The sequence below is a fragment of the Juglans microcarpa x Juglans regia genome, chromosome 1D (genome assembly GCF_004785595.1).
Source record: "Juglans microcarpa x Juglans regia isolate MS1-56 chromosome 1D, Jm3101_v1.0, whole genome shotgun sequence".
In the NCBI taxonomy this organism is placed as follows: Eukaryota; Viridiplantae; Streptophyta; class Magnoliopsida; order Fagales; family Juglandaceae; genus Juglans; species Juglans microcarpa x Juglans regia.
This window is the reverse complement of record NC_054594.1, coordinates 7,735,057-7,747,834: the sequence shown is the minus strand read 5'-3', so window position 1 is coordinate 7,747,834 and position 12,778 is coordinate 7,735,057. Positions and strand designations below refer to the sequence as shown.

The 12,778-nt window shown below is 34.7% G+C and overlaps 1 protein-coding gene across 1 annotated transcript; it reads left to right on the top strand.

Moving 5' to 3' along the window:
- Positions 1 to 9,112: 9,112 nt before the first annotated feature.
- LOC121248779 (gibberellin 20-oxidase-like protein) lies at positions 9,113 to 10,381 on the top strand. Its single transcript, XM_041147346.1, has 2 exons — positions 9,113 to 9,511; positions 9,632 to 10,381. The coding sequence occupies exons 1-2, from the start codon at positions 9,129 to 9,131 to the stop codon at positions 10,230 to 10,232; spliced, it is 984 nt and encodes a 327-aa protein (XP_041003280.1). The 5' UTR covers positions 9,113 to 9,128; the 3' UTR covers positions 10,233 to 10,381.
- The last annotated feature ends 2,397 nt before the right edge of the window (positions 10,382 to 12,778 follow it).

The window sequence follows — 12,778 nt, the reverse complement described above, 5'->3', positions numbered from 1 at the left end:
TTGTTCAAGTATCAATTGTGCCTTTACGTCTACAATTGAGCTAAACCAAGAACAAAGAACTTCAATCCTTTCTAGATGCAAATTGAAAAATAATCTAATACGTTAATCATCAAAATCACAAAACATCAAAGAAAATCCAACCCCAAACAGTCATGGGTTACTCCTTGAATCCCAAGCTAAAATTCTAGCCTATCATCTCTAGATTAACAAAATGTCCAAAAAGATTAAATCCCAACATTTCTGGTTTCTCTCTAAACGAGAACTGTCGAAAACCAAAAATGCTCAAGACACAAAACTGCTGGAGACGCAAAACTATATTGCAGACCGAGAAAAATACTGAAATGAAAAAAAAACAATAACTCTTGCCGAACAAAAAAAAAAAAAAAAAACAACCGAAAGAAAAATTATCCTGAAGACCCCAAAAACTGAAAACGAAAAAAAAAACTGTTACCACAAGCAACCAAAATGCTGAGCAAAAAAAAAAAGAATAAAAATCTCACTACCCCGCAAAACATAATCCGCACTTAAGAAAAATTGGGCTCTTTCCTTTTCGTGCTGGTATTGCAATGCCAAAACTGACCCAGCCGAAACGAAGCCTCCTCTGTTACGCATAACTCTGCTCTCCCCTTGCTGCCAAGCACACCCACGCCTCTTTTTGTTCCAGCCTGCTGCATGTCCAGCTGCTTTTCGTGCGTTTCACTGTGCCACTAACCATCCGTTGGCTGTCTCACTCTCCATCCTTCATCACTTAGCACCTCTTCCAATAATGCCCTTTGCTATCATTCTTTCCAAAAATGCCCTGCACATATAAGTATGACATGAGTGCTTAATTATTTTAGAGGCAAATATGAAACTTTGTGTGCAAAAGATTGGCACCAATTGACTTAGAGTTTTATACTAAAATTTGATGTGTAATTAAGTTGTTTAACTCTTATTTGATGAAACATATCATTCACTTAAACAACTTAATTATGCATTTCCAACACTTTATCAGGTAGTTGCTTGCCTTCCTCTGTTTGTTAGTATTCAAAAAACTATTTCACCCGATAAATCCAACTTGTTGGATCATCCAAACCATTGCATTTAGGAAAATTGAGTTTGGCCAATTTGGGTATTACAGAGTTAGGGGCTCCACTGTGATTTCTTCTGTCTGTATTTCTCAAGCCCAAACCTTCTCCTTCACCCGAACTTCTGCTGGCAAGGGAATCTACCTTTGCACTATTCTCCTCAAACGTTTTCATGAGTCGTTACATGAAACTTCTAAAATTCATCTTCTATTATTCTAAGCACTCCGCCAATACCACCTCTGATGCGAGAATGTTAATGTCCCAGAAGATTGAATGAGTGACAGGAGGATCATGGGAAAATGCAGAGAACCCAAAAGAAATTCTATCCAAATTTTGAGTTTCCATGTTTATATCAGCACTATACATCATGAATTGAGATTCAAAGTGGATGGCAGATCTTGTGGTAACCTGGGTAGATCCAGTGGTGGAGGCATCATTCGTGATCATCGTGGTAGCAAGTTTTTCTCATTTCTATGGGCATGCGATGAATACTATAGTTGAATGTCGGGCTTTATTAGATGGGCTATGGTTGTGTCAATCACTTGGTTTGAGAGATTTATTGGTAGAATCGGATTCAAGGGTCGTGATGGGTTGGTTAGCTTCTGGGATATGTAAATATTGGTTTCTTTGGAATTTTTGAGAGGAGATTAAAGAGATTGTTAGTTTGCTGAATATTCGATTTAGACATAATTTTAGAGAGGCTAACATGGCAGCGGATTTTTTCACAAAAGAAGGCACGAAAGGAAAAGTTTCACATTTTATGGGTAATGAGTTTGTGCAGGGACGACTTTGGGGCATCTTGAGACTAGATAAATTGTCTTATCCTTATTTACGGTTTTGATTTCTTGTACAGGAAAGTTATGTGAATGGTTTTCCTCCACCTCAGTGAGAGCTATCAATAATAAGAGGCTAGACCTCGGTTTTTATTAAAAAAAAAAAAAAGAGATTCAAACAATAAAATCTGAGATATCCTAATTGTAGCAAACAACTAATCTGAGTATTTGTATAGTTATTGAATTTGAGTCAATGATGCTAATTAACATTAAGTGTTCCTCTATTCCTTCCCATCCTCCCATTTAGCCAGTCTCTCTACATATCTTCGAATATAGCTTACTCTGCATACAAGTTTGATAAAATCACATAAGGACTAGTACTTTTATGTGGGTCCAACCGTCCAAGGCAGCAAGCCGTTCAACCACAAACTCTGCAATCTCAATAATAGACCGATTTGTTAATCTACAACATTCAAGAAGAGCTCCCCAAATTCCTTCATCGGGCTCCACTGCCAATATTTTCTTACAAAATCAAGAGTTTCCTCCATAATTCCATGACCACTGAGCAAATCCACCATGCAAACATAGTGGGGAAGTTTAGGAGTAATGCCATACTTTGGCTTGATCATAAAATGAAACCAGCTCCTACCTTCATATTGACATTAACTAGAAGCAAATAATACAAAAAGGAAAATGCTACTCCTACCGACAATGGGTCCTGATTTTTTTTTTTAACTTAATGATTAGAGAAGTATTTTTTAATGATGTTATGAATTTTTTTAAAAAAATAAAAAGTGAAGGGGATTATAAAAATACGGAGAAGAAGAAGAAGAAGAAAGAGAGAGGATTACACGTATCGAGACACAGAATTAGGACCCATTGTCGGTAGACCTAGCACTACCCATACAAAAATAAAGACTATCATTGGGATCCACCCCACCATCCAATTTGTTTGAGAATGATTTAAGATCAGCCTCAATTCCATACCCATTCATCCCGCACCATTTGATCATTGAGCTCCAATATATTAGATCTTTGGTGGGAAGTTCATTAAAAAGAGCTTTAATTTCCATGCTTTATCCTTCCAAATTTGAGGTACAAATCAATTATTAAGATTGATGTTAAATATGTACGTATTGGAGGAGTTACTTAATGCTAGTTACATAGGAATGGCCACGGGATGTGTGACATAAAAGTTTTGGTTTTAGGGTATATAAGTAATTTTTCCTAGTAAACTTATATTTTTAGAATTTATATTTTTATGATTATAGTTTTATCAGAATTTATATGTACTTGATCTTTATATTTTCTATTATAGTTGCGATTTATGATTTGTTAGAGTTTTGTTTTAATAAGGATTTCTAAAGTGTATCAGATTATGTTTACTACGGTTTTGTTTTGAAATTTAAAGTTTAATTTTTTTCTTCTAGTCACCAAACCTCATCACATTGTTAGCCTCTGTTTGAGAACTTCAAACCACCCAACCCGTATGTTTCTCTCGGTGATTTTTTTTGCTAACGTTCTAGTGGAACACCAACTCTTTTGTCGTGTATTCCTGTACTCATGCACGTCTCCACTCTCAGTCTCTGCACATCTCTACTCCTCTAAGATTTCCTTTTATTTTCTCTATCTTCTACGCTTATAAATATCGCTTACCTCGTACGAGAGGAGTATCTCGTGAGCCACTCCAAAACATCTGCTTCTGAAATACCCAGAGTACCAAAACACTGCCGTTTAAGCCTTAGATTCTTCCCAACCACCGCCGACCACCATAGGACGTCAGAGCACCACCCGTGGAACCAGAAACTGCCGACCAGCTCAGCCCCAGCACACCCACTCTCTTCCGGTAAGACCTCGACCGCCGCCAGCCTCTTTTGGTTTCGGAAGTTCTCGGTTAGCACAGTTTCTCTCTCTAAACTCTCTCTCTCTTTCTCTCACTCGGTGCCGCACCACCATAGGAACCCCCAGTCGCGCCGCCGACCACTCCCAGCCACCAGAACTGTCGTCGAGTTAGCCCCTCTCCCTCGGTGAGCTCCTCCATCACAGACTCTTTCCCTCTCAACTCTCTGTTTTCCTTTTCATTTTAGCCATGTTTTCGGATTCTTGAAAGAATCCGTGGGTCTTATTGGGCCGTTGGGCCCTAAGCCCTTGTGCATACGTGTGATGAGCATGTTCTTTTGATTGGGCTCTTGTAGTATTATTATTATGGGCCAGAGTCCTTGACCTTTTTCAGACTATAATGATGTTTAATTGAACTTGATCTTATTTTATTTCAATAATTATTTTAGTGATTTTTATTGAGTTTAATATTACTAGTTGAGTTATTAAATAAATATAGTTAATTAAAGGTTCATTTTTAATAAAAATGTTTAAAGAATTAGAAATATGTTTTAAAGTATAATGTTAAGTCTAATATTTGAGTTAAATTTCCTTTGTCAATTTAGTAAGATTTTAATAAAATTTCTATGTTAAGAATTTAGTGGAATTTGTTAAGTTTCTTATAAGATTTAATAATTATGTTGAGAAATGAAACTTAGTTTAAGAATTTAAGTTTTTTTGTGAATTATTTTAAAATAGCTCGAGTATTTCTACTAAATTATAAATTAGTATTTTAAGTAATTTAAATGCTATGAATTATTGATTTTAGTGTTAAACAAATATTGGTTTGACTATATTTTAGAATTCCGAAATTAGTTATGTAAGATATTAGCATTTATTTTTTTCCAAATAATTTAGTGATAGTTATTTATTGAATATAGGTCTCAAGTTACGAAGTATTATTCAAGAAGACACGCAGCGAGGTAAGTAAATTTGATCATAAATTAAGTCATCATTGTTAGCTTATATGTATGTATTATTCAAGCCAGTTCTTCGATAGCCATTATTTATGAACCGCTCATGTCATATGCAAGCATGTCATCCAGCATAGCATACAATCATGTCATTCCGCATCATGTTTAAATTCAAAAATTATGATTATGTATGTAATATGTCATGCATCTCATGTGTATAAGACATGTAAGCCATCTTAAATTTCAAGTGTAAGATAATATCAGATCAGTTAATAAGATGGTCATTCAATTCAGTTCAGGTTGGTGTGCAAGCCATGAACTTAGTCATGGTCCACCATAGTATGCTAGAATACTATCAGCGATTCCCCTTGCTGCAGCGGGATGTGGGGCAGGTGCACAACCTTGCACATAGGGTTAAGTGTGTTGGCCAGTCAGATAAATCAGTTAAATCAGTCAGATCAGTCAGTTAATTCAGTTAAAACAGTCATATATAGCATAAGCATCAGTATGAATAGTCATGAATTTTTAAGCTCAGCATGAAAGTTGTTATGAAAATCTTATGTTTATTACGTTTACGTTGTGATAGATTTCTTACTGAGTCATCGACTCATTTTAGTTTGTTTTCATGTTTTTTAAACACCCAGGTGAAGATGATGATTACGAGCAGACAGGCCAGGTGTAGAAGGAGCATTTATTTTTAGTTCAGACTTTTTAAAATAAACATGTTTTTATGACATGAATTTATTTCAGTTTATTTCATTTAATGTTTTGGAAAACAGTTTTATTAGACATTTTTTCGCATAATAAAAATTCAGTTTTTTCAATTATGAAATTATGGGATCTATTACCGGATTATTTTTATAGAAAATACGTGGCACTCCTAACCTACGGAAAGGGGGTGTTACAGGATGTCTTACCCAAGATCTTGAGACCCCGGCCCATTGATCAAGAACATGCTTGCAATAAACTGACAAAAGTGATCTCATTGGGCTTCTTATAATTCATTGGTCGTATCTAATGAATCACATGCATTACAAGGATTCCTGTCTTGAGCATATGCCGAGATCATTGCATTCAGGCTATGAGGACTTTAGCTGACTCCTCGCCAAATTTAATGTATATTCGCAAAATTACTGTTCAAACTGAAACAAAACCCAAGAAACCACCGATCTTCGGTATGCAGCAATGAGATATTAGCCTAAGTTTATGCTCTTCTGCTTGTAAGGAAGCCACAGCTGAATCCCAGATGATGGTTTCATTCGGTTCTAAACAAGAGAAATGCATGATCTTTACGAATATACACAATGCATTTTTTGAAGACTTATTCTCAATACACCCACGAATTATATATAGTCCTCTAGGGATATCATGATGTCCTTCTTCACCAAATGTCTTTGCTAACTCGGATTATTGCCTCAAGATTCCTGCATTTTGTATACACATCGACAAGCTCGCGAGTACTGAATATTTCTGAGACAATAAAACACCCTATAGACAAAACACCAAGAAGAGCACGAGGCAGGGAGAGTGCCTACAATCCTCAAATTATTTGGCTGCACGCCATGACATTGCATATCCCTGTAAAACTCCAACGCCCCAAAGTACTGCCCATTTCTCCCGCATGCCGAAACCTATCTGATCAAATAACTTCCACATAGAATAGCTAACAAGAGGAGTCGTTAGCACAGACACTTCTAAGTTCTAACTCAACCCCATTTTTTATTTTTTTGGTCTTAACTATCCTCCCAATCCAATACAGAAACAGCCCGTATGACGCTTAATAGCGCCACCTCGTTTGGGTTTTCTTCATTGTGAAGCATATCTTGAACAGCCCAACAGTTGCATTTGGCTGGTTTTTAGTCACCAAACTGGATATATATCTTAGATATCCAAGCAGTTATATCCTCGGTTTTGAGCGTAAAACTCATCTGGGTTTTCATAACATGAATCTTTAATTTATTGTGGAAAGAACTATAACTTAAAGACAAAAAAATTGAACTATAACTTGAGAGCATATAAAATTTTTCTCAAACAAACGTAGCTGTGTGTAATTTTTGTGAACGTTTTCAGTGCATTCGGAGAAAGATTAAGTGCTGGTTTAGATAATGAGATGAGGTGATCATATGTAAAAAGTAGTGAAATAGTTTGTAAATAATAGTGAAATGATTTAAATTTATACATCTGATGGGGTTTTGGGAAAAGAGAAAAAGAGTTGAATAAAAATATTATAAGATTATAATATTATTATAATATTATTTTTGTTTTTATATTTAAAAAAATCGAATTGATGCTTTTTTTTTTTTAAGTTTGAAAAAGTTGTAATGATTAGATAATGTTTAGATGAAAATGTTAAAAATTTGAAATTGAAAAATTATTTGTGTTTGTTATGTTTAGATATTAAGCTGAAATAAAATGAGTTGAGATGATTTTATTGTCCAAGCCAAGCCTAAGGCATTCCATGAAGGGCTGAAAAGTTGGGGCAAGAATTTATAGTAAAGTAATGCTACTCATCATTCCAATTCTCATCATTCTCTCATTATCTCATAATGTGGCATTAGATGATTTGAGATTTTTTATTATATTTAACTTATGAACCTATCATCTAATACTACATCATAAGATAATAAAAAAATTATGAGAAAATAAATTATGAATAGATTTACTCTTTCTAGTCTTTCAAGACGCCAGATTAGGGAACATAAAGCGAAATGTCGTATTCCCACCGGATATACGGTGTGGTAAGGCTAGGGATTGGGGAGGAATAAAGAGTACGGTGTGTCGTAGTGGACAAAAATAACAATTTGAGGTAGAAAATTGGATGGCGGTGATTAAAGTGGCGACAGGATGATGTGTGTGCATACGTCTGCCATTTACTTGACTTTATAATCAATGGCCCTTAGATTAATGGACAAAACTTATCTTAGACTTGCTTTTGCCTCCCACCCTCCGGCCAACTTTTTAAAGGAAAGGTAAGAATGTTCGACTCGATGAAGTTTATCGTGATTTATGAGATCGTAAAACTCTTTAAATTACATAAAAATTTGATATTTTAAAAAGTCACGTCAGTTTATGAACTTTCTTTTTATAATTTTTTTTCTAATTAAACTCGTGACTTATCTTTTTCGACTTGTAAAGAGTTGAAAATATTGAGAATTCGAGCTCTAGATATCTTTTATAAAGGAAACGACAACCATCATCAAATTGCAAGATTATTAATTTTGGAGGAAAGTTACGTTACTTACCTAACAGCACATGAATGCTTCTTCAAATCCTATTGGTGTTAGTGTATATTCCACAAGGATGTGGCCAACAGATTTACATTGGTGTGAAACCAACCCCCTCATATGACATTCAAATGGGAATTAATGATGTTCTTGTGGATAGTCCATTGGAAGAAAGTGAGGATCCTACTAATAAAATGTGTATATGATTAACTTATTTTTGAAAGTCTAATCTTGTCTTCAAGTTTCATCATGGTTCAATAGACAACATGGCCCCATTTTAGCTCCAACTTGACATGATCTTGCTTTTGTTTCAAGAATGTAACAACCATGGATAGCCTTTCAGTTGCTCAATGGGGGACTGGACTGCCAAGATGACAGAACTAGGATTTTGAATCAAGGGATGCCAGGTATAACTCAAATATAAAATAGAGAAAAATAGAATGATGTGTCAAACATTTCAATCTCCAGCTGTTTCAAGCCTCCATTTAGATCCAAAATTCATGTTAATGGGATTGATAAAGGGTATATATGCACGTACTTGTATTTTGATTGTTTGTATCAAGAAGCAAGGATGGTCAAACCTTTCTTCTCAAGAATCAAAGAAAAAACAGAATACAAGTTAAATCTTAAATGCTCAAAGCAGGCAGCCTACCCACTTAACAGCCTGTCTTGGATCCAAATAACTGCAAATTAGATTAGTTTAAGCTCACGTTGACTTGCTTCCTTAAACAACGTAAAATAAAAGTAAAATATAGTCAAATCTTAATGGTAGCCTCGTTTTCATTACAATCTAAGTCTTGTTCTGATGTAAACATTTTTTTTTCAAATGGTACATCAGTCTAATTTTCCATTCTTTTAAGGATGCATGGCTGGCATTATTTTCATTTTGGTGTAAATCTATAACATATAAAATTTTCAAGGTAGATGTTTTTTTTCTTGATCAGCCATGTCCTCCAGATTAATCTATAATCACCTTCCGATTAGTCTATAATCAGTCGTGTATCATGCGGGTGTTTGTAACTAATATCAAAAGTCCAGCACATACACAAGTAGGTCTGCTTTGTGCACTGACTTCTATATTGTTTTGCATCACTTAATTACATGTTAATACTTCTCTGATCTCAATATTGATGCTAATTTTGCATATAGTATGATCAACTTGTATAATTGTTTCTCTCAAACTCTCTTTGTCCACACATGCTTGTGCACGCGTCTCTCTTCATAAGCTTCTTACCAACCATCTATTTAATAGCCTCACTAGGTGGACAAACCATGCCTTTTCTCTATATTCTAGGCATTATGTCTGAATCCCAAACTTCTGTAGAACTTCCCATCGTGGATATTTCTCAACCAGTACACCCATCTTCCCTGTCCTTCCTAGCAGAAGCCTGCAAAAAGTGGGGTTTCTTCCACATAATTAATCATGGAATCTCCATAGATCTTTACAGCAAACTCTATATGCTCTCAAAAGAGCTCTTCAGCCTCCCTTCTGACACTAAACTTAAGCTGGGTCCTTTCTCTTCTGTTAAAACTTATACTCCTCATTTCATAGCCTCTCCATACTTCGAGAGCCTTAGAGTTGCTGGACCAAACTTCTTTGCCTCTGCTCAAAGTTCTGCAAATATACTCTTTGTTGAACAGAACTCTGAATTCAGGTATATAGGAAGACAGCAATCCTCTTGGTCTTTCTACTTCTGATTTTCCTTTTTTATGCCTGTCTCTTTTCATAGTTGATAATTACTTTTCTTCCACTTAACTATCTGTTCTTCTGATAGTGATATATTACAGGAATATGGAAGCAAGATGGCAGAGTTGTCAAAGATAATCATAAAGATATTGCTGATGAGCTTAGGGGAAGGATTTGAGGAGTACTATGAATCTGAATTCAAGAACTGCCATGGATATTTGAGAATAAATAACTACTCTCCACCAGAGAGTTTGGAAGATGAGGTTGAAGGGCTAGGAATGCATACTGATATGAGCTGTGTTACAATTGTCTATCAAGATGAAATAGGAGGGCTTCAAGTGAGATCAAAGGAAGGAAAGTGGATGGACATAAGGCCATATGAGGGGACCCTAGTGGTGAACATAGGAGATATGTTGCAAGCTTGGAGCAATCACAAGTTCAGGTCATCTGAACATCGGGTCATTTTAAAACAGCCTGCAAACCGCTTTTCTCTAGCTTTCTTTTGGTGCTTTGAGGATGAAAAGGTGATCACAGCACCAGATGAAGTGATTGGAGAAGGAAATACGAGGCTTTACAAGCCATTTGTCTCCTTAGACTACTTGAAATTCAGAGAGAGCAACGAGAGGGGGAAGTTTGAAAAGGTTGGGTTTACTGTCAGAGATTTTGCTGGGATTGGACTCCAGATTTGATGGTTGAAACATAAAGTTGCTTTTAATGTGTGTTGATCATATATATGTTAACTTTTCATTTGTTAGTTGCCAAGATATTAGTGCAGACAAGGTTTCTTTATATGCTTTTCTGTATGTGATGTTAGTGCTCAGAAGAGAGAAAGAGATAAGGAAACAAAAAAAAGTATGTGATGGTGGTCACTGAATTTGTAAGTTCCACTTTCTCCTTCTGTTTTATTTATTATTTTTATGGTGGAAGAAAACAGAGTGGGAGTTAGTTGAGTTTGGAAAGCTTTGACCTGTTGGTTGTTGATAGGGGAAGAGCTTGTACAGTTGGAATTCCAACCTCCAACTTGTGCATTTGTATCATATTATTTTTATTCATGAATTTATGTACTTAATCGGTGAATGGAGATAGAATAAAAGCTAACCACAAAGCAGCTCTAAAGTCTTTTATTTGTTAATTTCTGTCCACCATGTGGGTTTGGGAAAGAAGAAATGCACTTGATCAATTTAACCAACCTCCCCCAATCAATGGAGCTCATGCCAGAGAATGGAAGTAGACCTTAGATCAAGGACTTATGGCTGGCAAGTAATGCTAGACATGAGTCTGGAGCGTGCAAACCCTTTGAAAAAACTGGAATCGACCATAAAATTATTGAATTTTTTTCCTGGTTGGTTCTATTTTTATAAAGAGCTTGCACGAAATTTGCAAAATACATTTTCTAAGACTGTAGGAATCCCTTAGCTCCAAAGAAAACAAGACCTTATAAAATAGGAATGATTCCTTTCCATTATTTTATTTTAATTTCCTGTTGAAGTTTATAAGTTTCATATATATATATATATAACATCCATCATTTGAGGAAGATGAAGTCTGATATTCCCAAGGTTATTTAATTAGAAGACTTTGAGTTCCTCACAAAATGGTCTCAGGTTCAATTGATTAAGCTGTTTTGGCCATAATATGAACGACCAGCATTAAGTTGCCATGTACACCTCTACTTTCTTTCTTGTCAACTAGGAATAGAGATCCAGTCTAATTTTGAAAAGAGATAGATGTGTAAGCCGCCAAAGAAGGCTGCAAAAAATAAATAAATAAATAATAATTTGTGTATAAGGTGGAAAATGCGTTATACATTTAGTGCAGATGAGACATCATTCATCATTACAAATTTGATTAAATGCAGGTCACATGTTCATATTATATACATACTCCAGCTAGCTTGGAATATCGAACTAACAACCATGAATGTAACTGTGGGGCCTACGACATGGAATTTGGTGCTGCTTCATCTAAATTTTAATCTTTTATTGTTTCTTCAAGCATTAATTTAAAAAATAAATATTTATTAATTTCTTAGTGAATGAAGTTGGCAACTTGTCACTGTTTCGCAGACCAATATTAGATAAATAAGGGGAAAATACTCTTTGATACGTAAGCCATTTCATACTTCTGCATTTAAGATTATTAAAACTGGCATATTTCACCATTAAATTAAAATAATAATAATAATAATAATAATAAATAGCATCCACATCTAATTTTGACCATTAAAATGGATCAAAACTAAAGTAAAAGTAATACAATTTTAATAGTTAGATTCTAATTTTAAGCTTTTAGTTCTAGCCTCATTTAGTTAAAAATTAAATAAAATATTATTAAAATATAATTTTTTTTTTTAAATTTAAAAAAGTTGATTTTTCTTCTTTTATATTTTATATAAAAATTTAAAAAAATTGTAATGATTAGATGAGATGAGATATGATGATTTTATCTGTCTAACCAAACCAGGCCTAAAAATACATTGTTAATTTTGATAGTTCAAGCTGCGAAGTATTAAAGGTTTGATATATGGACGACGCAAAATGTCTGTTTGGCTCATAAATAATTGAATTTCAATTTCCAATCCTCCATATAGTCAATGATACCCTCCATAAATAATTGCTAATTTAAGCCGTAATTAGCGAAAGATTAGATGATTCTATTCATAGGTTAATCTAATCTGTTCATAGGTTAGTCAAAGTACCATTTGCCTGCATTCTAGTATTGGATTTTCATTTGTTGGGGGATTGGATATGTACTTCAAAATTAGATTTCTTAGTATATAAATACTTACAATTTTAAACATCTTGCAAAGAAAAAGTTGAGTAACCATACTGTATGCATGATGGAAAAAAGAACAGCAATAAAAAATCTGGAGTAAAAATATGTGAGGATTTTCTTAATTTTCAGCCAGAAAGTCATCAAATTTGTTACCCCTTTTCAATGGATAGCCAGGTACATTCCTCAAAAGATAATCAGTTTAGTTCTTTTGTTGATGCAGATACAGAGTTATATGCACAAGGGATCTGAGCAAGCACATAAATTGTATGAGTTATCTAGAAGGCTTTGCAAGCATTCTCTTGTTATTAGTATGAGGATTGGTATTCTGCAGAATATCAGTAAAAATTAAGATCGTTCTTCTCCCTAGGCAACCGAGAATGAAGAAAGATGCACATTAATGTTAAGAACAAGAAAGTAGAATTTATTAGCACTTACATTAAGAACAATCAGCTAAATTCCA